The sequence below is a fragment of the Myxine glutinosa genome, chromosome 1, assembly GCF_964187855.1.
Source record: "Myxine glutinosa chromosome 1, kmMyxGlut1.1, whole genome shotgun sequence".
Lineage (NCBI taxonomy): Eukaryota > Metazoa > Chordata > Myxini > Myxiniformes > Myxinidae > Myxine > Myxine glutinosa.
The window spans coordinates 37,920,620-37,948,439 of record NC_136261.1 but is presented as its reverse complement, the minus strand read 5'-3'; the positions used below and the strand labels follow the sequence as shown (position 1 = coordinate 37,948,439).

Genomic DNA, 27,820 nt, shown 5'->3' with positions numbered 1-27,820 from the left:
TATATATATATATATATATATATATATATATATATATATATATATATATATATATATATATATATACTGTATGTATATATATATATATATATATATATATATATATATATATATATATATATATATATATATATATATATATATATATATATATATATATATATATATATTGGGTCCTCTGATCAATATCAGGTTATTTCGATTTTAGAGAAAAAACATCATAAAGATTGATGTTTAAAGCTGTACCCAAAAAAAATTAACCCGGGAGTGCACCACAGCAATGTTGGGCCAAATGGCCATTCAATTTGATGAAAACTAATTTTGCATATTCACTAATTTGCAACTTTTATTGTGGTTTCTTGTAAGTGTTGATTGCTTCAATAGTTTCTTATTATTTACAGTACAAAAATCCATAAAATGTGTCCTGCATATTTTATTTGTGGTAAGTGGGTATGACCAGCATAAGGTAATAACAAAAGTATAATTTTTCAATTTCATAATTTCTTTTACTTTCACAGAAATTTCAATCACTATCTACCTTTATTGTACATTTCTACCTTCCCACATATGTTTGATCGGGAATAGCACCATAAAGTGAAAATAACCCAAACTTTGACACAGTACAGCCGGACCCCGACATTCACGGTCCCACCTTTTGCGGACCTCGCGCATTCGTGCTTCATGACATGTGACCTGCTTCTACATTCGCGGCCCTGTGCTTCACATATTCGCGGTTTTTGCAGGCACAAAAAAACATATCTCCCACCAGCCACGTGTATAATACAGCTCTAAAACACATATTTCACCAGCTACACATAGAGCAGCTGCATGTACCGGTACACAAAAAACATATCTTCCACGAGCCACACACATGACACATTTATAAAAGAACGCTTCACCACCCACGCAAACAACTTGTCACCAGCTGTGTAAACCATTTACCACATGGCATGTGCATAACTGTTCTGAAAGTATCTTCCACATGTCACGCATAAAGCAGCTGTATATATGTTTTTTTTGTTTTGTTTTTTTTGTATACAAGGTCGAGGCTCGTGTAAGAGCTAAAATTGATCACAAAAAGACGAACTGACACATAAAATATAAAACATGATAAAGGTAGCGGGAGACCAAGATGGAGAGCAGGGACATCGGGAGATCTGTGGGAGGGAGAGGGCTTGAGGAGAGGAGGCATGGGAGGGGGGGGGGGGGTGGGAGAGTTAAAGAAAAAATACGTGGACACTGCTAGGGCTTCCAGGAAAGAAGTCGGTATTTCAAAAAAGTGGACTCTGGGGTGAATTAATGGGGGTAGAAAAGATCAAGGTTTTGGAAGGGGGAAGATAAGAGATGGTTGTGGACAGCCGTTTTGAAGACCTGGAGGGAGGGGTGGGATTGAAGACAGTGATGGTGTTTGTTCCAGAGGCAGGAGAAATGAGGAATGAAAGAGTGAAGGTGAATAGAGAGTCTTGATTTTGGCAGTTTAACCATAAGAGGTTGGTGGTCTTTCTGTCTTCTACCGACTCCTCTCCGGCCTTGCTCCCTCAGCTCTCTCTGGGCTCTGTCCCCCAAATATTCCTACAGGTCGCACAAGATCTGCCTGCAATCCTCTTATGGTTAAACTGCCAAAATCAAGGCTCTCTACTCACCTTCACTCCTTCATTCCTCTTTCCTCTCGCCTCTGGAACAAACTCCCTCACTCTCTTCAATCCCACTCCTCCCTCCAGGTCTTTAAAACAGCTGTTCACCACCATCTCTTATCTTCCCCCATCCAAAACCTTGATCTTTTCCACCCCTGCTAATTTCACCCCAGATCCACTTTTTTGAAATACCAACTTCTTTCCTGGAAGTCCTTGCAGTGTCCTTGTGTTTTATACTTCTCCCATCCTCCTCCCCCTTCCCATGCCTCCTCCCCCCAAGCCCTCTCCCTCCCACAGATCTCCCGATGTCCCTGCTCTCAAATGTTGTGTTTGTGCTTCCCCTTCTCTCTCCATCTTGTCTTCCGCTCCCCTTATTATATGTTTGTGTGATAAATGTTAGCTCTTTCACGAGCCTCGATCCTGTATACAGAAAAAAAAGAAAAGAAAAAAAAGAGGATTGCTGGCAGATCTTGTGCGGCCTGTAGGAATATTTTGGGGACAGAGCACAGAGAGAGCTGGGGGAGCAAGGCCGCAGATGGGTCGGTAGAAGACAGAAAAGCCACCAACCTGCCTGTGGTGAGTGAGTGAAAGGCCCTCGGAGTTAACTTCATCGCAGGAGATTCCAATGATTCTGAAAGCTTTGGTTTCAACAGCGTGAAGCCGAGCTAGCTGTGAGGGAGGAGCACCGGCCCATAGGCAAAAATGCGCGTAAAACCATCCCCCACCACCAACATCCCCTTCAACCAATGGGCATACTACCCACCCATCCTCCATCTGCCCATAACCCTTGCATGAGTACTTACGTGCACAGTGTCCTAGGTTTCATTCTTTCTTCACGTCCCGCTGCCTCGAACTACTGTGATTTCTCCCGCTCATGAACTTTTGCGCACATCCTTCGATCATGGGTCCTAAGTGTACGAGTACTGCAGGAGATGTGTCTGCTCCCAAGAGGCAGAAAAAGTCATGAGTCTGAACCAGAAAATGGAGCTGCTTGACCAACTATGGAGAGGTGATTGTACCGCCTTGTGGGCAGGGATTTTGGCATCAACGAGTCAACCGTGCACTACATAAAAGAAGAATGAGGAGGCGATTTGCGGAAGTGTCGAGGCAAGTGCAGTATCCAGCACCCAAGTGGTAACCCAGGTCAGGGATGTCCACATCCAGGCAATGGAAAAGCCATTAAATGTGGGTGGGAGGCCCAGAGGCCTTTTGGCCCAGAGGAACTTGCCTTTAAACACAACTCTGATTTGTCAAAAGGCAAAGCAAATATACGATTGTTTGGCTGGCGTGGGTCATGCTGCAAACACGAGCGAAGCGGCTACGAGTGGCCTTAGTTCCTCCCCGAGCTAGCAGGGGATGGACAGCTTCAAGGAGTGGTACCGTCTCAAAAATGGAAAGTTCACAGGCGAGCGTGCCTCAGCGGACCGCGAGGCAGCTCAAAGTTTCCCTGCTCAACTCGCACAGCTCATCAAGAAGAAGAGGGTATATCTACAACGCAGACGAGACCGACCTGTTTTGGAAAAAGATGCCAACGCGAACTTTTATCTCGAAGCTCGATGGGATAGCATCAGGGATCAAAGCCACAAAGTACTGGGTATTTCTTCTTTGTGCCAGGACCAAAGGGGACTGCATAGTTAAAATCCATGAAGCTGTACCATTCCCTGAACCCACACGCTTTCAAGGGCAAAAATAAGGACACTGCCCGTATGTTGGAGGGCCAACAAAAAGGCATGGGTAACAGCTGCCATCTTCATGGATTGGTTCCACATCTGTTTCGTCCCTCAAGTGGAGAGGTATCTTGCAGAAAGGAACCTCTCCTTCAAGGTCCTCCGGCTGGTGGACAATGCTCCTGGTCATCTCGAGGTGCTGCGGGTGGCCTATTCAAATGTCAAGGTCATCTTCCTGCCACCCAACACCACCTCCCTGATCCAACCACTCGATCAAGGGGTGATTCCAACATTGAAAAAATGTTATACCCTCCACACCTTCCGTCGCATCATCGATGCTATGGAGCCTTACTCTGACATGACCATCGAGAAATGTTGGAAAGAGTTTAACATAGCTCACTGCATCACCGCTGTCAAAGCAGCACTTTTCTCTCACTGCATGCAGGTAGGTGGTCTTTCTCTCTTCTACCGACTCCTCTCCGGTCTTGCACCCCCTGCTCTGGCTGTGATCTGTTCCCTAAATATTCCTGCAGGATGCACAAGATTTGTCAGCAACCCTTTTCTGGTGAAACTGCCAAAATCAAGTCTCTCTGCTCACCTTCACTCATTCATTCCTCCTTTTTTCCCCACCTCTGGACCAACCTCCCACATTCTCTTCAAATCCACCGCCTTCAAATTCCGTTTTCTATCCTGAAATCCCCTGTAGTGCCCATCTTGTTTATCCCGTGTACCCCACCCCAGCCCTCTCTCTTCCACAGATCTCCTGATGTCCCTGTTCCCTACTGTCATTGTACTTACCTCTCTCTCCCGCTCTTGTCTCCCGCTCCCTTTATTATATGTTTCATGTATTAGCTCTTGTACGAGTCTCGACTAAGTACACAAAAGACTCGCTGGAAGAAATCAAAGTCTCCACGATAAGCACTTGCCGGCACAATCTCTGGCCACACACAGGTAGTCAAAGACTTCAGATGTTTTTCTGACCACACGGAAGAGAGGCAGACAATTGCTGAGAAAAAGTCCCATGTGTGGAATTGTGAAAGTCCCATGTCATTAAAAAGTGCCCTGTAAATGTGTTTTGACTATATACGTCAAAGGTCAAGTTGACATTAACGGCTGACCTTCATCCCCACAACGGCAAAGAAGAGCCCACGCTAAGCCCCGCCCACTGATTGACTGGGCTGGATGTGGCACGGAAAAGCCATGCTAAGCCCCGCCTACTGATTGACTGTGCTGGCTGCAGCACGGAAGAGCCATGCTAAGCCCCGCCCACTGATTGACTGTGCTGGCTGTCACACAGAAGAGCCGTGCTAAGCCCCGCCTACTAATTGACTGTGCTGGCTGCACCACGGAACAGCCATACTGAGCCCCGCCCACTGATTGACTGTGCTGGCTGTCACGCAGAAGAGCCACGGTAAGCCCCGCCCACTGATTGACTTTGCTGGCTGTGGCACGGCAGAGCCATGCTAAGCCCCGTCCACTGATTGACTGTGCTGGCTGTCACGCAGAAGAGCCACGGTATACCCCGCCCACTGATTGACTGTGCTGGCTGTCACGCAGAAGAGCCACGGTAAGCCCCGCCCACTGATTGACTGTGCTGGCTGTCATGCAGAAAGCCACGGTAAGCCCGGCCCACTGATTGACTTTGCTGGCTGTGGCACGGAAGAGCCATGCAAAGCCCCGCCTACTGATTGACTGTGCTGGCTGTGGCACGGAAGAGCTATGCTAAGCCCCGCCCACTGATTGCACTGGCTGTTGCACGGAAGAGCCACGGTTAACCCCGCCCACTGATTGACTGTGCTGGCTGTGGCACGGAAGAGCCGTGCTAATCGCCACCCACTGATTGACTGCGCTGGCTGTCACGCAGAAGAGCCACGGTAAGCCCCACCCATTGATTGACTGTGCTGGCTGTCACGCAGAAGAGCCACGGTAAGCCCCGCCCACTGATTGACTGTGCTGGCTGTCACGCAGAAAGCCACGGTAAGCCCGGCCCACTGATTGACTTTGCTGGCTGTGGCACGGAAGAGCCATGCTAAGCCCCGCCTACTGATTGACTGTGCTGGCTGTAACACGGAAGAGCCATGCTAAGCCCCGCCTACGAATTGACTGTGCTGGCTGTGGCACGGAAGAGCTATGCTAAGCCCCGCCCACTGATTGCACTGGCTGTTGCACGGAAGAGCCACGGTTAACCCCGCCCACTGATTGACTGTGCTGGCTGTGGCACGGAAGAGCCGTGCTAATCGCCGCCCACTGATTGACTGCGCTGGCTGTCACGCAGAAGAGCCACGGTACCACGGACCCACGCAGGCCAAGGCCCGCCTACTGATTGACTGTGCTGGCTGCAGCATGGAAGAGCCATGCTAAGCCCCGCCTACTGATTGACTGTGCAGGCTGTGGCACGGAAGAGCCATGCTAAGCCCCGCCCACTGATTGACTGTTGGCAGTGGCATGGAAGCGCCATGCTACGCCCCGCCTACTGATTGACAATGCTGGCTGCAGCACGGAAGAGCCATACTGAGCCCCGCCCACTGATTGACTGTGCTGGCTGTCATGCAGAAGAGCCACGGTAAGCCCCGCCCACTGATTGACTGCGCTGGCTGTGGCACGGAAGAGCCATGCTAAGCCCCGCCCTCTGATTGACTGTGCTGGCTGTCACGCAGAAGAGCCATGGTAAGCCCCGCCTACTGATTGACTGTGCTGGCTGCAGCACGGAAGAGCCACTAAACCTTGCCCACTGATTGACTCTTCCTGACTATCGTTCCTGAGCCACTGGTGGAATGATATTGTTAAAATGGCCATGTTTATAGGTCAAGGTTCTCTCGATTTTCGTCATACCTATCAGGCTACCGCCTGACACCTTGTTTGTTTTTCTGTTTGTGAATAAGATATCTCAAAAAGCAGTGGACTGATTCGGACGAAATTTGGTGAAGGGGTAGGGTATGTGACACGGATGAAATGATTATATTTTGGTGAAGATCTAGATCTGAGAATTATTTGTGATTCCCATCTTTTTTTTTCTTTTTTCTTTTTTTTTTGTATACAGAGTCGAGGCTCGAGAAAGAGCTAACATTTATCAAACAAACATATCAAACAAACAAGCAAACAAAGTATATAAAAAGGGGAGCGGTCGACAAGATGGGGAGAGAAGGGGAGGAAGCACACAAACACAACATTTGAGAGCAGGGACATCGGGAGATGTGTGGGAGGGAGAGGGCCTGGGGGGGGGGGGCAGGATAGGTATAAAACGCAAGGACACCAAGGACATCCAGGAAAGAAGTCGGCACCTCAAAAAGTGGATTTGGGGTGAAATTAGCGGGGGTAGGTATCTCGATGGTACGTATCCCACCTTGATCAAGGTTTTGGATGGGGGAAGATAAGAGATGGTGGTGAACAGCTGTTTTAAAGACCTGGAGGGAGGAGTGGGATTGAAGAGAGTGAGGGACTTTGTTCCAGATGCGGGAGAAAAGAGGAATGAAGGAGTGAAGGTGAGCAGAGAGTCTTGATTTTGGCAGTTTAACCATAAGAGGGTTGCAGGCAGATCTTGTGCGACCTGTAGGAATATTTGGGGGACAGAGCCCAGAGAGAGCTGGGGGAGCAAGGCCGGAGAGGAGTCGGTAGAAGACCACCAACCTGCCTGCGGTGAGTAAGTGAAAGCCCCACGGAGATAGCGTCATTGCGGGAGATTCCAATGATTCTGAATGCTTCGGTTTCAACAGCGTGAAGACGAGCTAGGTGTGAGGCAGGAGCACCAGCCCAGAGGGGAGAGCAGTACTCCATTGAGCTGCGGATGAAAGCCTTGTATGTGGTGAGGAGCTCAGGTGTGTCAAGGAAGGACTTCGCACGACGGAGGATGCCCAGTCGGCGACTGGCTTTGGAGGCCAGCTTGGAAATGTGGTTTTCCCAGGAAAGATCATGGCAGATAGTGAGACCTAAAAGCTTGAGTGACAGAACTTCTTGGAGAGGATTATTCAGAAAGTAGATGGGAGGGTTGTCCAGTCGGTCTTTTCGGAGAGAGTCGTAAGAGTGTGAGATTTGTCAGGATTGAAAGACATGTTCCACTTGTTTGCCCAGTCTGTGATTTTGTCCAGGTCTGCAGAGAGTGAGGAGGCTGCAGACTGCCGATCTGAGGGATGAGGAATGGAGCGGCAGAGAGTGGAGTCATCAGCAAAGAGATAGAGAGGATTTTCAAGAGAGTCAGAGAGATCATTGATGAAGACCAGAAAAAGCACAGGGCCCAGAACACTGCCTTGGGGAACTCCAGCCTGAACAGGAAGAGGAGATGAGAGGAACCCATTCAGGGCCACACGTTGGCTACGACTAGAGAGAAAGTCCGCCAGCCATGCGTGGAGATTTCCATGGATACCAAAGGAGGAGAGTTTGGTGAGCAGAGCGGGGTGCCAGACCGTATCGAAGGCACGTGATATGTCGAGGGAGACAGTTCTAATTTCCTGTTTGGCATTGAGGACCTCCATCCATTGTTGAGACAGCAGAAGCAGCACGTCCAGAGTAGAGTGACCTGGTCTGAAACCAAATTGATGATCAGAGATCAAGCCATTGGAGAAGAGGAAAGATTTCATATCCAAAGCTATGATGGATTCCATGACTTTGCTGATAATTGGGAGAAGGCTGATTGGTCTGTAGTTGCTAGGATCTGTTTTTGCACCTTTTTGTGCAAAGCGGTGATGTTGGCTGATTTCCAAGCAGATGGCAGTTGACCTTGAGCAAAAGAGAGGGTGAAGAGAACAGAGAGAGGGAGTGAAAGAGCAGAAGAACAGGATTTTAGGACCCGTGGGCTGATGCCGTCAGGTCCAGTTGCAGAATCAGAGTTGAGGGTTGACAGAAACTTTTCCACCTTGTCAGGAGGAAAGGACACAGAGTCCAGGAGCAGCTGGGTACGGTGGGTACAGAGAGGGATGGCTTTGGGACACAAGATTTAGAGGCAAACACAGAGTTGAGGCATTCAGCTTTTTCACGTGCGGAGTCAGCTGTGTAGCTGTTTGAGGTAAGGGAGGGGATGGAGGGGGAACAAACACCAGAAACAGATTTGACCAGATGCCACCAGGATATGGAAGAGGGAGCCAGATAAGAGAGTTCGGTCTTGAGAACGGAGAGATATTGTTTCCTGGCTCTCCTGAGGGTGGACACACACTTGTTTCGGGCTTTGTGAAAGGAAATGAGATTTCCTTCCGTTGGATTTGCTTTCCAGGAGACGAAGGCAAGTTGTTTCTGGGCAACAGCGTCACCACAAGATTCCGTGCACCATGGACGGGAGGAAGGGTATGACAACTGAAGACGAGATGGGATAAATCTGTGCATGAGAGAGAGCAATTTACTTTGAAAGAATTCCCAGGATGAGTTGATGTCAGAGGTGGTAGAGATGGGAGACCAGTCCAGATGATTGATGGCTGCTTGAAGACCGTGCCAGTTGGCCTGAGTGAAATGCCAGACTCGTCGACGCTGAGCAGGCTCCCTGAGAATGGTCAGAGAGATGTCCACTTTAACAAGCACATGATCAGATGAGCCGATTGGAGCAGAAGAAGAGCAGCAGACATTTTCAGGGAAGTTAGTCATAACCAAGTCCAGAAGAGAAGATGCTCCGTTGACTGAGATCTGGGTCGGGAAATTGACAGATTGTGTCAGTCCCAGTGAGTCGCAGAAGTCCTTTGCTGAGAGCCATGGCTGGTGAGAGAGGTACCCACACTCAGCCAACTGGCACGGTGACAATTGAAATCACCACATATGAGGAAGAGAGAGTTGGGATGAGTAGATAGAAGTTGGTCCATATTATCAGACAGCGAGATGTAGATGGAGTCATCACTGTTTGGTGGACGGAACAACACACATATGAACAAGAGGTGGGAGCGAAGGAGAAGCCGTAGCCAGAGGTATTCCTGGGGGTGAGGTGGAGAGAGTGCAGTGCAGGGGGAGTGAGGAAGAGAGTTTTTGATAAAGATAGCAACCCCATCTCCAGGACGAGGCTCAGGTCTATCAGACCGGAGGAGGGAGTAACCCGGGAGAGATACTAAGGAATCAGAGACATCATGAAGGGGGAAAGTTTCTGTTAAGCAGATCACGTCTGGTTTGTCAGAAGCAACCTGTATGGAGAGATCAGTTAAGTTTGAACGAAGGCCCCGGATGTTTGGGGTCCATACCGTTAATGAAGAGGAAGGGGGAGCATCGGATACAGAACAGGGGGGAGGAGGGGTAGGGTAAGATGTGGAAGAGGTGGAAGAGGTAGGGAGAGCTGTTGAAGGTGTGTCAGAGATTTCAGAATAGCTCGGAGAAAACGGAAGGATTGGGCGGACAAAAGGTTTGATGGTGATTGGGTGAGGCACAATGAGGTGTTATTTGAGGAGTGGGAAGAGCGAGGCAGAAGGTTGGGGGAGATGGAGGTGAGAGTTGGAAGGGGGAAGAAGTGGGGAGGACGCTTTGAGGAGGGGGAGTGAGAGGGGGAAATTGAGAAGAAATGAGGGTGGGGAGATTTGAAGGGGATTGGTGAGGGGGGAGGTTAGGAGGGAAGGGACAAGGGGAGGGATTTGAAAGGGATGGGATATGGGGGATATTTGGAGGGGAGGGTGAGGGGGGAGTCTAGGAGGGGAGGGGCGAGGGGGAGTCTTGGAGGGGAGGGGTGTGGGGGGAGTTTAGGAGGGAAGGGGCAAGGGGGGAGATTTGAAAGGGATAGGTGATGGGGAGGATTTGGAGGGGAGGGGCAAGGGGGAAGATTTGAAAGGGATGGGTGATGGGGAAGATTTGGAGGGGAGGGGTGATGGGGAAGATTTGGAGGGGAGGGGTTATGGGGAAGATTTGGAGGGGAGGGGTGAGATTGGATTTTAGAAAGTGTACGATTAATGGTAAACAAACATTTATTGCAAAATGAGTTTCTTGTGACCTTCGAGTCAAAAATACGTTTAAGGACGCTGGAGGGAGGATGGAGTGCATGAGAGTTTAGGGAATGTAGAAAAGAGGCACTGGAAGAGATGGAATTTTTCTTTTGGGATGAATAGATTTGGTGAGCAAGTCGAAAGCACCCTTTAAAGAAGAAGAAGAAAAAGGTGTTATGATATACGACGGAATACAGAACTTGAGGGGAAAGTGTAAACATTATAAAGTTTAACAGTGAACTATCTGGGGAAATGGGGGAGAAACACGTGGTCGAAGAACGAACGAACGAATAAGAACGAATAAACGAATGAGAACAACAAATAAGAACAGAGAAGGAAATATTTTGTTTTTTTTGTTTTTTGAGTTGAAATTTTAAACAAGGAAGTAGGCTATGGGGTGAAAAGACTGGGAAAACAGAGAACGAAAGTTATTGGAGCACAAACGACGGACCGCTGAGAGAAAAACAAAGCCTCAAGGTTGGACACTGTACATGGCCTCAAAAGACACGACATGAATTAACACGATTTTCTATACAGGTATGAAAGATTTGCACCGAAAATCTTCCTCGGGACACACTATACGTACAACACCATAAAATAAATACAGTTATAACGAAAATACAAATGGGAACAATTACTTAACTTCGATTTCGATGGAGAGCGTGGAAAGCTGCGAATAAACGAAACCTCGCCAGCCAGGTCATTGAGAGTCATATGTCATTGAGAGATAGTGCGAAAAGCAATATATAGCATGATATCTCAAAACGTTGTGGACCAATTTGGACGAAACCTGGTGGACAGGTTGCATGTGTGACACGGCCAAATTCATTCGATTTTGGTGAAGATCCGGATCCGGATCCGGCTAGTAGAATTATTTAAGTGATTCTTCACCATTGAGGATATGGCCACAATGATACATAGCTGGATATCTCAAAAAGTTATGGATGGATTTGGATGAAACTTGTTGGACAGGTTGTGTATGTTGGGCAAGACACTCGCTTAAACACCTCTCGTAAATTTGTCAAAATGTGTATTTTTCTGCATGTCATGGAACATCTATCCCCGCGGCAACAATACAGGAGAAATGTTTTTTCTGCGGAACAAAAAACCTGGCCTGCTTCAGAGAAGGTGCTCGTGATAATAAGTGATGGGGAGTCTGATCGTGGCACCAAAGCCATACGAGAACCTCTTGATCAGCTGGATGCATTGAATGTGTCTCGCTATGCTGTAGGGGTACGTATCCCACCTGTCTCTTTTTATTTCCACACATTTGTCTCTCTCAAAGGATTTACCCTCACAGGGTTCAAAATTTTCATGAAATTGAAGTTGGTCTCGTGGTAAAACGATAGATTGAAAAATTGGCTGAAACATTGCATAACTGGTATTATTTGCATAACTGAATTATCATAGTGTACACCAAAAGGCTTAAAGTAACTATATGGTATTCATACAATACTTACTCCACGCATTCTTGAGAAAGACTTGGTGCGAGCCAACTCTTCGGTTTTTTAAGGTTTTTTTCTTTGTTCCAATATGGCTTCCAGACCACGTGACCAATGACGTCATCTTTCGTCATCATCGTCATCATCCAACGACGTCATCGTCATCTATATCAGAATCATCTCTTCATGTGAATATGTATTATACAAACAAACAACAGGCATTTTAAAGGCCATTTTCCCTGCAAGAGCGGGGGTTAGCCTTGCGGTCCCCATGACAATCTTTTCCATTTTGCCATATTTTCTGCATCTCCCCTTGTTAACCCCCTTGCCCACATTTCCTCTTCGACCATCTTTAGCCAAGTCTTTCTCGGTCTTCCCCGTCCTCTACTTCCTTCTACATTCATTTCCATCACTCTTCTCAACCAGTCACTTTCATCCTTCCTCAATACATGACCCAACCATCTCAAACTGTTTCTCTTCACAGCATCCATCACAGGCTCTATTCCCATCATCTTTCGCAATTCATCATTTGGCTTCCTCTCTCTCAACGATACTCCACACATCCACCGAACCATTTGCATTTCCACCCTTTCCAGCCTTCGTTGCTGCTCTACATTCATTACCCATGTCTCGCTACCATAAATCATAAGACTTCTCACACATGCAGCATACACCTTTCCCTTCAGCTTCAACGACACTCCCCTCCTCTACAGCACGCCACTCAGTTCCCGAAACTTCTTCCATGCACATCTCACTCGAGCAACCGTTGCCGAGTCTGATCCACCTTATCCATTTAGCATGTCTCCTAGGTAACAAAATGTTTTCACACCTTCCAGCTTCACGCCATCTCCAAGATCCAACTCAACATTTCCTCCATCTGCAGCTCCCTCTGTGCACACCTTACACTTGAATGTAGCTGCCACACTGGTTAATGACCCTCTCAAACCACTACATTTTTGATGAACCCACTCAGCGCACATTGTACATTGAATTGAGTTCACTCCGACACCCTTCCTGCACATAGCACATGGCCACTTCCCAGTTCTTCCCAGTGAATATGTATTATAAACGAGTAAAAATCCCGTCAACTATGACGGGTTGGAACAGTTTATTCGACGGTGCAGCCTCGTGAGCATGCCAAAGTCTGAAGCCTCGGCCTAGTGTCAGGTGTGCTTAAATCTTCTTTATTTATTAGATATCCTATGGAGGTAAATTAAAACTCGTTTTAATCTCCACACGTTGCGCATCATGTTTCCCCGAATTTCACCTCCCTGGGCCTCATATTTATTATTTAAAAAAAAAAAAACTGCTTCTGTACACCGACCTTGAGTCTCGGTTTGCAAGCAACCGTCTACAATTCCAACAGAAGAGACATAATTACTCTTTTATGGAAAATGTTTTTTTCGAGTTTCTTCTGTCCTCAAATATAGACTGTAGTGAACACATATTCTTGTAAAAAGATTGGCCTTTAAAACCTACCCTTATGAAAGGGGACAGATATCTGTACAAACACGCAAACGGAGATTGTGTTTTTTATGGTAGACTGTGTTCTTGCGACTCGGGCTTCCAAAGCTTTTTTTTATGGTTGCGGAAGAATCCTTCAAATGGAGCATGAGGATTGTCTCGAAAATATATTGTAATGATGACCCGAAGTCACATTTTGTATTTGTGAAGTTGCAGATGCCAGATTCATCTGGCTGCACATTTTTGTGAATATCTCTTAAAAGCCTACTCGTTGGATGTGGCAGATCGGGGATGTTTTCACTCGTGAAAAAGGCACTTCAGTGGCTCTGGATCAGCTGGAAAAGATGGCAAGTAGTGGAAAACTCTTCAAGCTTCGGCGTTATGAGGATTTGAACAACGTGCTCGATTCTCTACAAGGCGCCTTCATTTCCGTAGAAGGTTTGTGACATTGATGTTGTGCATGCGGTTTTCTTTCATGATGTTCAAGTATTAATCACGGCCAATTTGAACAAAGAAGCAGAACCAAGTACAAGCACTGATTTTGAATGGCACTCACTAAATTTATTTCGTTTTCTAACGTCTTGCATCTCACATAATTCTCCAAGCAAATAATTTGTTATTAGTGGTGTCATAATATTAATCAACTATTAATGACATGCCTGCCACACATTACCTACCTGTTGTACTCGAAAAAAAGGACATTTTTAAATTCTTCCATTAATCTCTTAAATTGCACAACCCCTATTTGTTTTTATTTATTGCTTCTCCAGGTAAAGGAGCCGTACACAAAATACACTACTCGTTTTGGGTAGTGCTTTGACACCAGCCAGTTTGGGTAGTGCTTACCACTGTGATGCTCGGTGACCCTTCGTCTGACTCCCAATCCCAATAAAAACAAAGAGAAAAAGAGATAAAACAAAATCTTCTGTATATGTACACTCATGTATTGTCTTTGTGCCAAGTTCGAACAAAATCGGTCCATGCATTTCGAGAAATGGATGGGGACACGTTTAAGTAATAAAATGTCCTAATCGGGACGTCCCCACACACACAGACCTCAGAAACGAGACGAGGGGAGAATTAATAAAAGAACACGTTCGTTATGTTTGGGGGAAATGGGTAATGTAGTGTGCACACTGTGCAGTCTTATCTGGTCTTGTCGTCTTGCAGTGTAACACGGCCCCGCTCGGCCCCGCTCGCGCGCCACCCCACCAGGCCCCGCTCCAAGCCTCTCGCTGCTCCCACGAGGTCCGTGCACCAAGCACCACAGCACCGAGCACCGCTCCAAGCACCACGAGGTCCCACAGCAGGAAAAGCACCGCGCGTCCAACGCAGGCTAGCGGCTCCAAGCAAGGTCGATCTTCCCACATGATCGGCCTGCCACGTCCCAGTCAGCTCTACCGAAGCGAACGCGCAAGAACAAGCGAACTCCACTCGGGCTATATCTCAACTCAACTCGGCCTGTGCAAGACGAAGCGCCGGATGTCCAAAAAGGCTAGCTGCACAAACAAGAGCACCAACTGCAAGGGACGTAAGAGCTGCAAGAACGCACGAACCGCAAGAGACTCTCAAGACCAACGCAAATGGCGCAAGACTCACTAACTAATGGCGTTCGGCGCTCTCTTAAATAACATTCTCCGTGACGTCAGCCTTGGCGCGTTACCCAATCGGTGCCCTCCACTGACTCGCCGGCTGGAGGTTCACGCCTACCGCGCCACCCCAACTCTCGTTCCCTGTTCCATGGTCATAGCGCATGGCACTCGATTTGGCTAGGCCTGTCGGAGGTGTAATTGGTGGCGGCCATCATCGGCAGTGCCCCGGCCTGGTTTCTTTGCCTGTTCGTCCTTCACAGTCATGTCAGGGAAGGGCGTTATTTAGTGTTGCAATAAAGATCCTAACTAAGTGTCTACAGGTGTGCATTGCCATAAGGGACAAAGATTTGGCTGACCAGGTGAGACACACAGGGGCGCTACTCTTTAATCCCTAACTCTACTTAACACACGAACCTCCTGGTAGGTTCACAAGTATACTCCTTACCGACAAACCGCCTAGACATGGAACTTATTACAGGGTAGATTCCTTACTGCGACAGACGAAGCACGTTACCTACACAGATCTATCTGGCTCTACATATCACTACCCTACCGACATAACAATACCATCTACAAGCCTGTTCTTCATCACTATTTGTTGATCTAAACTGCATGTTCCGCTGCAAACACCCCTTTTGATGCTGTGGAATCTGACTAGTGTGTGTGCTTGTGTGTATGTATGTGTACAACAGGACAATCTGGAAACAGAACTCTAGAGGATGAGTTTGCTCAAGCTGGCTTCAGTGCAGCAGTCGTGCAGGTATGTTGTATTCTCAAAAGTTAATTATACTGGGACTCAACAATGAAAACAAACACAACAACAGAAAGCATCCCAAATGCAAAGCCTGCCCAAATCCATTTTGTACTCAAGCTAAATTGAATGATAATAACAGCAAAGCTAGAATGGCACTTGGTAAATCTCATACCACTGCCACCTTTTGTAAACCACTGACAGGCCGGATCTGCAAAACCGTACCTCAACCAAATTCTAATCAGCTAATGACTTCTCTCCGGCCTAGCTCCCCCTGCTCTGTGTGTGCTCTGTCCCCCAAATATTCCTTCAGGACGCACAAGATCTGCCAACAACCCTCTTCTGGTAAAACTGCCAAAATCAAGACTCTCTATTCACCTTCACTCTTTCATTCCTCTTTTCTCTCACCTCTGGAACAAACTCCCTCACTCTCTTCAATCCCACTCCTCCCTCCAGGTCTTCAAAACAGCTGTTTACCACCATCTCTTATCTTCCCCCATCCAAAACCTTGATCTCTTCTACCCCCGTTAATACACCCCAAATCCACCTTTTTCAAGTTCCCTTTTTCTTTCCTGAAAGTCCTAGTCGTGTCCATTTGTGTTATACCATCCCCCCTCCTCCCTCCCCACCCCATAGCCCTCTCCCTTCCATAGATATACCACTGTCCCTGTTCTCTACAGTTGTGCTTCCCTCTCTCTCCCCCTCTTATCTCCCACTCCCATTATTATATGTTACGTGTTTTATGTGTTGCCCTTACACGAGCCTCGACTTTGTATCCAAAAAAAATCTTCATAGCACAGCGCTTTTTTAGTAACACAGCATGGACTATGTTTCTGTACCATGAACTTCGAAAAATGTGGCAACTTCACATACAATTCCTTAAACTTGGAGCAAAACTCGGACTTATCGAGGCACAAGATCTTACAAAGAATTTCACACCATGAAATATAAGCAGGTGGCAATGTAGTGTAATCGAACAAGGAAATGCACACAAACAAAATACTGACTTCCGATAAAACTTGTCAAACAGGGAGAACTAGAACAGCACTCAATAGAGACCATACCTCCACCAGGTGAACAGTTTACGTTTTTTATCCCAGAGTAGACCAGAAAATCACAATACAGAATCACCTTTAATCAAAATCATCTGTCCACAACTTTTTGAGATATCCTGGTTTGTATCGTTTTTGTCCCAATCTCACAATGGTGAAGAATCACTTAAATAATTCTCATATCCGAATCCTTATTCAGATCTTCCCCAAAATCGAATCGATTCTTCCTTGTCACACCCACAACCTGTCCACCAAGTTTCGTCCAAATCCGTCCATCACCTTTTGAGATATCCTGCTATGTATAGTTTTTGGCCCTATCTCCCAATGGTGAAGAATCACTTGAAAAATTCTACTAGCCGGATCCGAATCCGGATCTTCACCAAAATCTAATCTTTTAATCTTTGTCGCATACGCTACCTCTCTGCGACATTTCGTCCGAATCCGTCCACACCTTTTTGAGATATATTGTTCACAAACAAATGGACAAACAAACAGACAAACAGACAGACACACAGGGGTGAAAACATAACCTCCACCACCTTTGGTGGCAGAGGTAAAAACTGGTACCTCGTGGCACAGGGTTAACCATGACAGTTACACACCATCACCATGTGCAATACACAATACAATATAAACATACAAGCATCTGTGATGACACACAATGATGTACGATACAAAGCCAGCTTTTCTTCGTATGATGGCTGATGCAGTGCCCCCTGTAGGTTTCTCCAAAAACTATTTTTATTTAATTTTTTTTACATCTATCAAAAGCTCATAGTAGTGGTTTGTGTGGAAATCACACGTTGGTCAAATGCATTGGTAGACACCATTGTAATTTTACAATGTCATTCATAGGCATTGGACAAGAATGTGTACACAGTATATAGGCCTACTGTATTTATCTAATATATAAAGCTCATTCGAACCATTGACTGATATTAATGTTTGTTACTTTCCGGGTGATGTATAAAGCTGATATTTGGCATGCTGATGGACATCGAAGCCAATACACCGGGAAAAATCACAGCACTGTCGAAAAGCGTCCGTAAATGAAAATTTAGGTAAAAAACTGTAAACGCGTCCATAAAAAAACAAACAACCAGAAACAAGTACAGATACATTCAAAGTACACCGCCCCCATGCCAAATAAATAAATATCTTCCAGCGCGGCATTGCCGGGGCGCCTTCGGCATTAATCGATTAATTGATGAATCAATAAATCAAAAACACCCTTTACAGCCAAATCACTTGGTCACTGTCGTGTCCAGATATTAGCTTCATATCTCAAAAGGTGCCTGAGATATTTCCCAGATGAGAAAGAAAATAAATAAATGATCAATGATGAAAAACAAAGCACTTTCTCACTTTTGTGCCGAAATTTCAGCTTCCTCGCTCAAAGGATGGCTGAGATATCGCCCGGACAAACAAACAAGAAAACAAACAAGTACAGATACATTCAAAGTACACCGCCCCATGCCAAATAATTAGATATCCTCCAGCGCGGCATTGCTAGGGCACCTCTGGCTCCCGGCAATACCTTGTGCAGCTCATAGAGACTGTATTGGGAGGGAGAGGTGTACAATAATTGATTGATTAATTGCATAATTAAAATCAATAAAAGATTTTCATAAAAGATTTTCGGAATCAATTGGCTAACAGCATAACTAAACCACTAGTGCTTCATCCGAAGATGTATCTTTTAGAAATGTTATTAAATAAGTCATTAATCGGAAAAACTAAATAATTAATTGATTAATCAATAAATAATTAATCGATTAATTGATTAATCAATAAATCAAAAATACCCTTTACAGCCAAATCACGTGGTCACTGTCGTGTCCAAATATTAGCTTCCTCGCTCAAAAGGTGCCTGAGATATTGCCCAGATGAGAAAGAAAAGAAATAAATGATTAATGATGAAAATAAATAAATAATAATCATAAAATAATTATATAATTATTCAATCGGCTAATAGAATACCTAAACCACCACCGTTTCATCCGAATCTATCACTTTAAAATTTTTTATTTATTAAATCATGAATCGGGTAATTAAATAATTAATTGATTAAGTGTTTATTTTTTTTGTATACAACATCGAGGATCGTGTAAGAACAATCACAAAAAAAATAAAAAAATACGGACACACAAAACATACAATAAAGGGAGCGGGAGACAAGATGGGGAGAGAGAGTGGGGAGCACACAAGTACAACAGGAGAGAACAGGGACATTGGGAGATCTGTGGGAGGGGGAGGGCTTGGGGGGAGGAGGCATGGGAAGGTGTGGGGGGGGGGGGGGATAAATTAATATAATTAAATTAATCAATAAATCAAAATTAGCCTTTGCAGCCAAATCACATGGTCATTGGCATGTCCAAATATCAGCTTCCTTGCTCAAAAGGTGCCTGAGATATTCCCCAGAAGAGAAAATAAATAAATAAGTACTTAATTAATCGATAATAATTAAGTAACTATTTAATTAATTGATTCATCAAAAAACAAAAAATATTGTTTTTGCCAAAGGACTTGCTCACTATTGTGCCTAAATTTCAGCTTCCTAGCTCAAAGGATGGCTGAGATATCGCCCGGACAAACAAACAAACAAGAAAACATCAAGAAATCAAAAACAAACAAATATACAGAGTAAAAACTGAGTGCTCCCTTTCAGTGCGCGTTATTGCTGAACCCCTTTTGGTGCCCGGCGGTGATGTCATGCAGCGCCTGGAGATGGAATAGGAAAGGAGTCTTTATTTATTTATCTTATAATAATAATAATAATTCATTTATTTTGTATAGCGCTTTTCCAGAAGCCCAAAGGCGCTTTGACAGAGTGGCAAACATAATGCATAACAATACATGAAAACAACAATTGCAAAAAGACAAGAATCAATAGGGAAATATTTAAAGCAAAAGGAGGGAGAAGGAGAAGAGATAGTCAGGGGTTAAATGCTGTGGGTTGAATGTTGAATGCAGTGTTGAACAGGTGGGTCTTTAGTGATGTTTTGAATGTGGTGAGTGAGGAGGAGTCTCTGATGGTGTGAGGTAGTGAGTTCCAGAGGGTGGGAGCAGCGATGGAGAAGGCCCTGTCCCCCCAGGATCTGAATTTGGTCCGGATGGAGGGGGTCAGGAGGTTGGTACCAGCAGAGCGGAGGTTGCGGGTGGGAGTGTGTCTGGAGAGGAGGTCAGCCAGGTAGGATGGGGCCAGGTTATGGAGGGCTTTGTATGTCAAGAGGAGGATTTTGTACTGGATTCTCTGGGGGATGGGGAGCCAGTGAAGCTTGTAAAGGACGGGGGTGATGTGGTCACGGGTCCGGGAATGGGTGAGTAGACGGGCAGCGGAGTTCTGAATGTATTGGAGTTTATTGGTGATTTTTGAGGGTGAACCATAGAGGAGGCTATTGCAGTAGTCCAGACGGGAGGTGATGAAGGCGTGGATGAGGGTTTCTGCAGCCGTGGAGGAGAGGGATGAGCGGAGACGGGCAATGTTTTTCAGGTGAAAGAAGGCTGACTTTGTGATCTGTTTAGTGTATTTGTCGAAGGAAAGGGTTTGGTCAAAGATGACGCCAAGATTCCGGATGTGAGGGGAGGTGGATACTGGGATACCGTCGATGTTGAGGGCAAAGTTATGGGTGGATTTTGTGAGCGTTTTTGGGCCAATGATGATTATTTCAGATTTATCACAGTTAAGCTTGAGGAAGTTGATTTGAAGCCAGGATTTTATTTCAGTGATGCAGTTTGTCAGGATAGAGTGGGTGTCGGTGGAGACGGACTTGGTGGAGATGAAAAGCTGGATGTCATCGGCGAAGCAGTGGAATTGGAGACCATGACGGCGGATTAAGTGACCGAGCGGGGACAGGTAAAGGATGAAGAGGAGGGGGCCAAGAACTGAACCTTGGGGGACACCTTGGGGGAGGGGAGCAGTGGGGGATTTGCAGTTATTGATGGAGATGAACTGGCATCTGTCAGAGAGGTATGATTTAATCCAAGAGAGGGCAGTGCCGGTAACGTTAAAGGTGGATTCAAGTCGGGTGAGGAGGATAGTGTGATCGATGGTGTCAAAGGCAGCGCTGAGGTCGAGGAGGACGAGAATGTTGAGGTTGCCAGCGTCAGAGGAGAGGAGAAGGTCATTGGTGATTTTGAGGAGAGCAGTTTCAGTACTGTGGTTGGACCGGAATCCGGATTGGAATGTTTCATACAGGTTATTGGCAGAGAGATGATGTTTGAGTTGAGTGGCTACAGCGCGTTCCAAAACTTTTGACAGAAAGGGTAGGTTGGAGATGGGTCTGAAGTTGTTTAGGGTGTCAGGGTTTAGACCAGGTTTTTTTAGAATGGGGGTAACAGCAGCAATTTTGAGGGAAGGTGGGACGATGCCTGTAGACAGGGAGGAGTTTATTGTTGCAATGATAAGTGGAGAGAGAGCAGGGAGGGAGGCTTTGACAAAGCTGGAGGGGATGGGGTCAAGAGTGCAGGTGGCAGTTTTCATTCCTATGAGGAGTTCAGAGAGGTCAGTAGGGGAGATTGGGGAGAACCGAGACAGGGGATGGCAGGACAAGGGGGGTCAGGTGGTTGGAGGGGGAGCGGGTGCGGCGGTGGTCAAGCTGTTGTAGATGTTGTCAATTTTGCGTTGGAAGAAAGAGAGGAAGGAGATGCAGTTGTCTAATGTGAATGACTGGGTGGTGCTGTTCAGGGGGCGGAGGAGTTTGTTTATTGTCGAGAAGAGTGCTTTTGGGTTTCCGGAGCCAGAGTGGATAATTTGAGAGTAGTAGGCAGAGCGGGCGTGGGAGAGGGCATCTTTGTAGTGTTGTAGGTGGTCCTTGTAGGCTTGGGAGTGAACTGTGAGACCCGTTTTATTGCGGAGTCTTTCAAGTTGGCGAGCACGAGTTTTCATCAGGTGGAGTTCAGGGGTAAACCAGGGAGCAGAATGGGTGAAAGAAACTGTTTTGGTTTTTACAGGCGCAAGCTGGTCAAGGCAGGAGGAGAGAGTGTGGTTGTAGTAGTCAGTGAGGTCAGAAGGGGTGTGGAGGTCAACGAAGGGAGAAGTGGACATTTTTTCAGAGAGGGTGGATGAGAATGAGGTAGGTGAAAGAGCGTTTAGCTTACGGAAGTTGATTGTGCGATAATGCCTTGGTGTTGGGGCGGGGATGTTGATGGTCAGAGTGATGGCTAAGTGGTCAGAGAGGGTGAGGTCGGAGCCATAGAGATGGTGCAAATTTAATCCAGTGGAGCAGACAAGGTCCAAAATGTGACCACGGATATGGGTAGGAAAGTCGACATGTTGAGTGAGGTTAAAGCAGGTGAGTAAATCAGTGAAGTCAGTGGTTATTGTGGAGTCAGTGGAGTCCATGTGGATATTGAAATCACCAAGGAGGAGGATTGAGGGGGAGAGGGAACATAGCTGGGTCAGAAAGTAGGAGAAGTCAGACAGGAATGATGGGTGTGGTTTGGGAGGGCGGTAGACGACAGCCATGACTGACTGCGTGCGACCAGAGAGTTTTAAAGCCAGGTGTTCAAATGATGGAGCAGATGAGATGGAGATGAGGTTGGTCTTGATGTCTTGACGGTGGATAACGGCAATTCCACCACCTCGGCCCTCCGAGCGTGGTTTATTGACGTAGGAATATCCATTGGGTGTGGTGAGGTTAAGTGTGTAGTAGTCCAGAGGTTGTTGCCAGGTTTCGGTGAGACAGAGAAAGTCCAGTTTGTTATCCAGGATGTATTCGTTCAGGATGAGGCATTTGTTGTTGAGGGACCGGGTGTTGAACAGGGTGAGCTTGATGTTGTTTTGAACAGCAGGGATGAATTCAGGTGATTTAGCCAGGGTTCGTAGGCAGGAGGTGCGATCGTGTGCGTTGCTGTGACCAGGTGCGCTGGGACGAAGAGTGAGAGTGCGCTGAGCCGACCAGAGGACGGGGATGGAGTGACCTGATTGCAAATAAACAAACTTACGACCGGAGCCACGGTGAATGTACCTGGGTCGTCGGAGGAGTCCATTTGATTTAATGGCAGAGATGCATGATGGGGTGGAGCGGGTACCGAGCAGAAGAAGCCCTGCGGCGGAGTACCTCAGAGCCATGCCAGGCAGGAGCGAAGGGACGAGTACGAGGCCAAGGTCGAGGAGGCAAAGCGGCAAACGCAGCGGCAAACGACTGCAGCCGTTAATCAAGACCACAGCGGCAAACAGCCACCGCCGCAAACAACGGGAGCGGGCCTGAGGAAACAGTGGAGGAGCCGGGCAGGCGAAGCCAGGAGCAGAGCCGGGACCGAGCAGAGGGCAGACCCAACGGTCAAAAATCCGCCCCGACCACCAGAAAAGCAAACTATGTACAATGGCCCAGTCGGAGAAGCGGCGAACAAGTAACGCCAGCGTCCTCTCCAGACCAGACCAGACCTCTCCAGAACAAGTAACGCCAGCGTCTTATGGACGTGTTTACTGTTTTTATGTAAATTTTCATTGAGATTTTTGTTTCACCGTTTACAGTCATAGAAAGTACAATTTTCAAATGCAATATATTGATTGAGGTTTTTTTTTTCCGTGTGAGTTTAATTTTTTTATGTTAATTTTAATTTACGGATGCTTTCTGACGATTCTGGGATTTTTCCTGGTGTAACGGTGTCAATGTCCATTGGCACACCACATTTCAGCTTTGTATGACACCCTCAAGGTGGAACGAGCTTTATATATAATGATATATATATATTATATATATATATATATATATATATATATATATATATATATATATTGTTACAGACGCGGTGTTAGATGTTAGTTTACCGAGCGGTTTGGTATTACCGCGTCCGCACAGTTACTCCCCGATTAGAACCCTATCCCGCCCGATTCCACTCGAACGTTGGCCAAATCGCGCTATGCTAAATCAATGAAGGAAAGGACACAACGGCTGGGATTAATGCAACGACACAAGGGGTACAGTTCTCAAGACCTCCGGAGGAGGATATAATATTGGTGATGCAGAAACGGGTAGATTACACGGCAAGAGGTAAAGCACAGCAAGATGGGCACTTAGACACAGTCTTATCTTATTCCCGACAGACCACAGACAAACGGGACAAGACTGACTTACACGGGGATTGATGGCTGGGAAGGACAGGCAGTCGATAGCTCAAGGTGCACCTTGGCTCAGGGGCAGAATCCACACGGTCCGGTCCAGAGATGCGGGGAGGTATTGTCGCGCTCGGAAGGTGGCGTCCTTTTCTCTCCAAGCTGAGGCGCATCTGACGTCACCTCCGTCTTCCTGCGCATGCCCAGCGGGGAGTGACACGCCCTCGGCTCGTTAGCTCCGCCCCAGATGGAATCGGTCCGCCGCTTCTTATTGGGTGCGGGGGGTTACCGGGCTCCGCCCTTGACGAGGAGCTGACAGCGAGCCCCTGCGTGGTAACCCCGTCGGAGCACATGTTCAATGGCGGCTAACCAAGCCGGAGTGAGGATGCACACTCCCCGCGCCACCGCCGCTGTTGTTGTAGTTGTTGTTGTACCATGAGGAAGAGCTGCGGGGAGGTATTGGGAGGTCCTAAACTTTCTAACGGTGCCATACAATCACATTCTGGTGCAACGAAGAGTCAGAATTAATGGAAACGAGTCCTTAACTGACATAGACTAAGAATAACTAGCAAGATGTCCTATAGTTGTCTACGTGAGATGCGGTGAACCTGGGTGCGACATTTAATGGGGGAAATAGGGGAAGGTCGGGGCTACAGAGTGTTGTTTACAGAAAATGGGACTAGGGAATGGGGGATTGGGGATAGTTGGGAAGTATTGGGGAAATAGGGGAATATTTACAAGCGGATATGGATGGAGGCCAAATCCCATATCCGCAACAATATATATATATATGGCTATTTCCACAATAAATGGTAATTTTGACGGACCCTACTTTGAAGTGTATTCTTGACTGGATATGTTGGTCGAAGAATGTGAGCTAAATTCTGTTTGAGAGCACATGTAATAAAGTTATAATGGAAATAAAATCATCGCCGAGTAGTGCCTCGTTTCATTGGTGTGGGAGTGTATTGTATGAAAGAGTGTGATACAGAAAGCACTTTTTGTGTACTGTTGTATTGTACATCATGTTCATGTCTCTCAGGTTGGCCCTGTTTGAAATCTGGGTGATGATTATTTTAGTTATTGTTGAACACTACAGTCAGTTCTTTCAATTCAGTTAGAGTTCAATCTATTTCTGTTTCATAGTTTTTTTTGGAGAGACCGCAAAACTTCATTACCCACGTAACGCATGCCCGTCAAAATATTGCGTGAGTAAGACAGCAGAGTTTTAAAATAGTCGGAAGATGTACACATTTTATGCTTGCAACAAAATATGCAGGGGTGCTTATACCTTCCGTTCACAAATGTCAAATAAGGCCTACTTTATAAATACTAATGATTAAAATGTTACTCATTCGTAAGTGTGTTGTCCATCAAATTGTTACGTGGGTAATATCATGTCATTCCCAAATCGGTAAGCATGGTGAGCACCGCTGCACAATCCATTGAAACACGGTTTCTTAGCAGACCTCGCTTACCTACTACCAGCATCACAAAACAATCGCTAGTTCCATAGGAATCTCGGCACTACGATCTGTCCAATGTGTTACATGGGTAAGCAATTACGTGAGTAATGTTACTGAGTTTTATTGATGGCCTAAATTAAAATGGGAAGTGGTAAAAACATCCAAAAACATTGCTCTCGTTTCATACCAGTCCTCTTCAACCACGATAAATATGCTGCATTCCCAAATTCACTACATCTCATAAAAAAATCCCTACCCATACTACGAAAAGAGTTGGATCCTCACCGCATCGGTAATCTCGCCATGTAACGGACGATGGAACAGGCGATTTACAAAGTAGGCCTTATTTGACATTTGTGAACAGAAGGTATAAGCACCCCTGCATATTTTGTTGCAAGCATAAAATGTGTACATCTTCCGACTATTTTACAACTCTGCTGTCTTACTCACGCAATATTTTGATGGATATGCGTTACGTGGGTAATGAAGTTTTGCGGTCTCTCCAAAAAAAACTATGAAACAGAAATAGATTGAACTCTAACTGAATTGAAAGAACTGACTGTAGTGTTCAACAATAACTAAAATAATTATCACCCAGATTTCAAACAGGGCCAACCTGGGAGACATGAACATGATGTACAATACAACAGTACACAAAAAGTGCTTTCTGTATCACACTCTTTCATACAATACACTCCCACACAAATGAAACGAGGCACTACTCGGCGATGATTTTATTTTATTTCCATTATAACTTTATTACATGTGCTCTCAAACAGAATTTAGCTCACATTCTTCGACCAACATATCCAGTCAAGAATACACTTCAAAGTAGGGTCCGTCAAAATGACCATTTATTGTGGAAATAGCCATATATATATATATATATATATATATATATATATATATATATATATATATATATATATATATATATATATATATATATATATACTGAAACGCAAAAGAAACTTACCACCTTTGAAACCTTTAAATATCAACAATAACACGGCGTGTAGTAAATGTGTGAACTTATTTGTGGACAATAGTGTCCTCGCTGTCAGACAAAACGGTCACGGATGGTCACTTGAACCTTCAATGGTCACTTCATAGCACAGCTGTTGAACAGCCGTTTTGACTTTCAGTGATTAGCCAAGGGGTACGGGATGATTTTAATGAGCTGCACGTGATGTCTTGATATTGGCTTTAAAAAGGCCAGTGCAAAATGGGTATTTTGACCGAAAGATTTGACCATTTTGACCAACTTCAAAAAGACCGAAAACACAAAAGAAACTTACCACATTTGAAACCTTTAAATATCAACAATAACACTGCATATAGTAAATGTGTGAACTTATTTGTGGACAATAGTATCCTCACTGTCAGACAAAACGGTCACGGATGGTCACTTGAACCTTCAATGGTCACTTCATAGCACAGCTGTTGAACAGCCGTTTTGACTGTCAATGATTAGCCAAGGGGTACGGGATGATTTTAATGAGCTGCACGTGATGTCTTGATATTGGCTTTAAAAAGGCCAGTGCAAAATGGGCATTTTGACCAAAAAAATTTGACCATTTTGACCATTTTGACCAACTTCAAATAGACCGAAAACGCAAAAGAAACTTACCACTTGTTTGAAATGTTATAAAATTGTAACAGTTCAAAATAAAACAAACCAACAATTGCTAATTGAAACATTGGCATTTTATTGATGACATGTCAAGTTTCTGACCAAGATACACCATCTCATCAGTTTGTTCTACAGTACAGAACAGCACAGGGTGCAATGTCAGTCCCCTTTCAATAGCGTGTATGGCCACCATTGTTTTGGATACAGGCAGTGCATCGTCGGCGTATACTGCCTACCAGTCTTTGGATGGATTGCTGCTGGATTCTGTCCCACTCAGTCCTCAATGTCTGAAGCAGCTCTGCCCGTGTCCTAGCCCTGCCAACTACGTGTCTCCCAAGCTCATCCCACAGGTGCTCTATGGGATTCAGGTCAGGGGAGAGCGCAGGCCACTGCATGGTGTTGATGTTCTCGCCTTGGGGAAATGCAGTGGTAAAGCGAGCAGCATGGGGACGAGCATTGTCATGCTGAAAGGTTCTCAGTTCTGGGTGGTCTAGCAGGAATGGCAGCAGATGAGGTCGCAGGATGTTATCCACATACCGCTGGGCATTAAGATTCCCATCCACAACCACCAGTGGCATCCTGTACCGGCCTGATATGGCGGCCCACACCATCACACTTGGGCCACCCCACCTGTTGGCTTGACGCACGCAACAATCGGCATATCGCTCGCCAGTTCTTCTCCAGACACGCTCACGCCCATCAGGACTGTCCACACAGAACCTTGACGCATCGCTGAAAGCGACCTCGTTCCACTGCGCCAAGGTCCACCGCTGATGCTGCTGGCACCATCTCTGACGGTTGCGGCGATGGGCAACTGTCATCACGGGGCCTCTGTATGGTCTTCTGGCAGTCAGACCATAGTCATGCAGTCGTCTTCGTGCAGTATCATTGGAGATCCGTGCGTTTGCACGCCCCGGAGTTTCTGCCGCAGTGCGGGATGCTGGACGGAATCGATCCCGCAGGTGACTTCGGACCATCTGCCTGTCCTGCCTTGCAGTGGTGACTCTTGGCCTCCCTGATCGAGGTCTGTCATCTGCAGAGTTGTGGAGGGTGTCTCTGTCCACCAGAGCCGATATCGTCTGGTGTGAACAGCCAAGGCGACATGCCACCTCACGGTAGCTCAGTCCGCCTTGCAGCATGCCCAGGGCACGCTGCCGTTGATCCCTTGACAATCGTGGCAT

The 27,820-nt window shown here is 46.1% G+C and overlaps 1 protein-coding gene across 1 annotated transcript in view; it reads left to right on the top strand.

Annotated features, from left to right (window-relative positions):
• Positions 1–27,820, top strand: part of LOC137422976 (integrin alpha-L) — a gene marked incomplete in the record, with an annotated part of 211,928 nt that overhangs the window by 64,954 nt on the left and 119,154 nt on the right. The window contains 3 exon segments of the mRNA XM_078771064.1: positions 11,259–11,412; positions 13,370–13,523; positions 15,370–15,437. Of these exon segments, the coding sequence (XP_078627190.1) occupies positions 11,259–11,412; positions 13,370–13,523; positions 15,370–15,437 (376 nt within the window).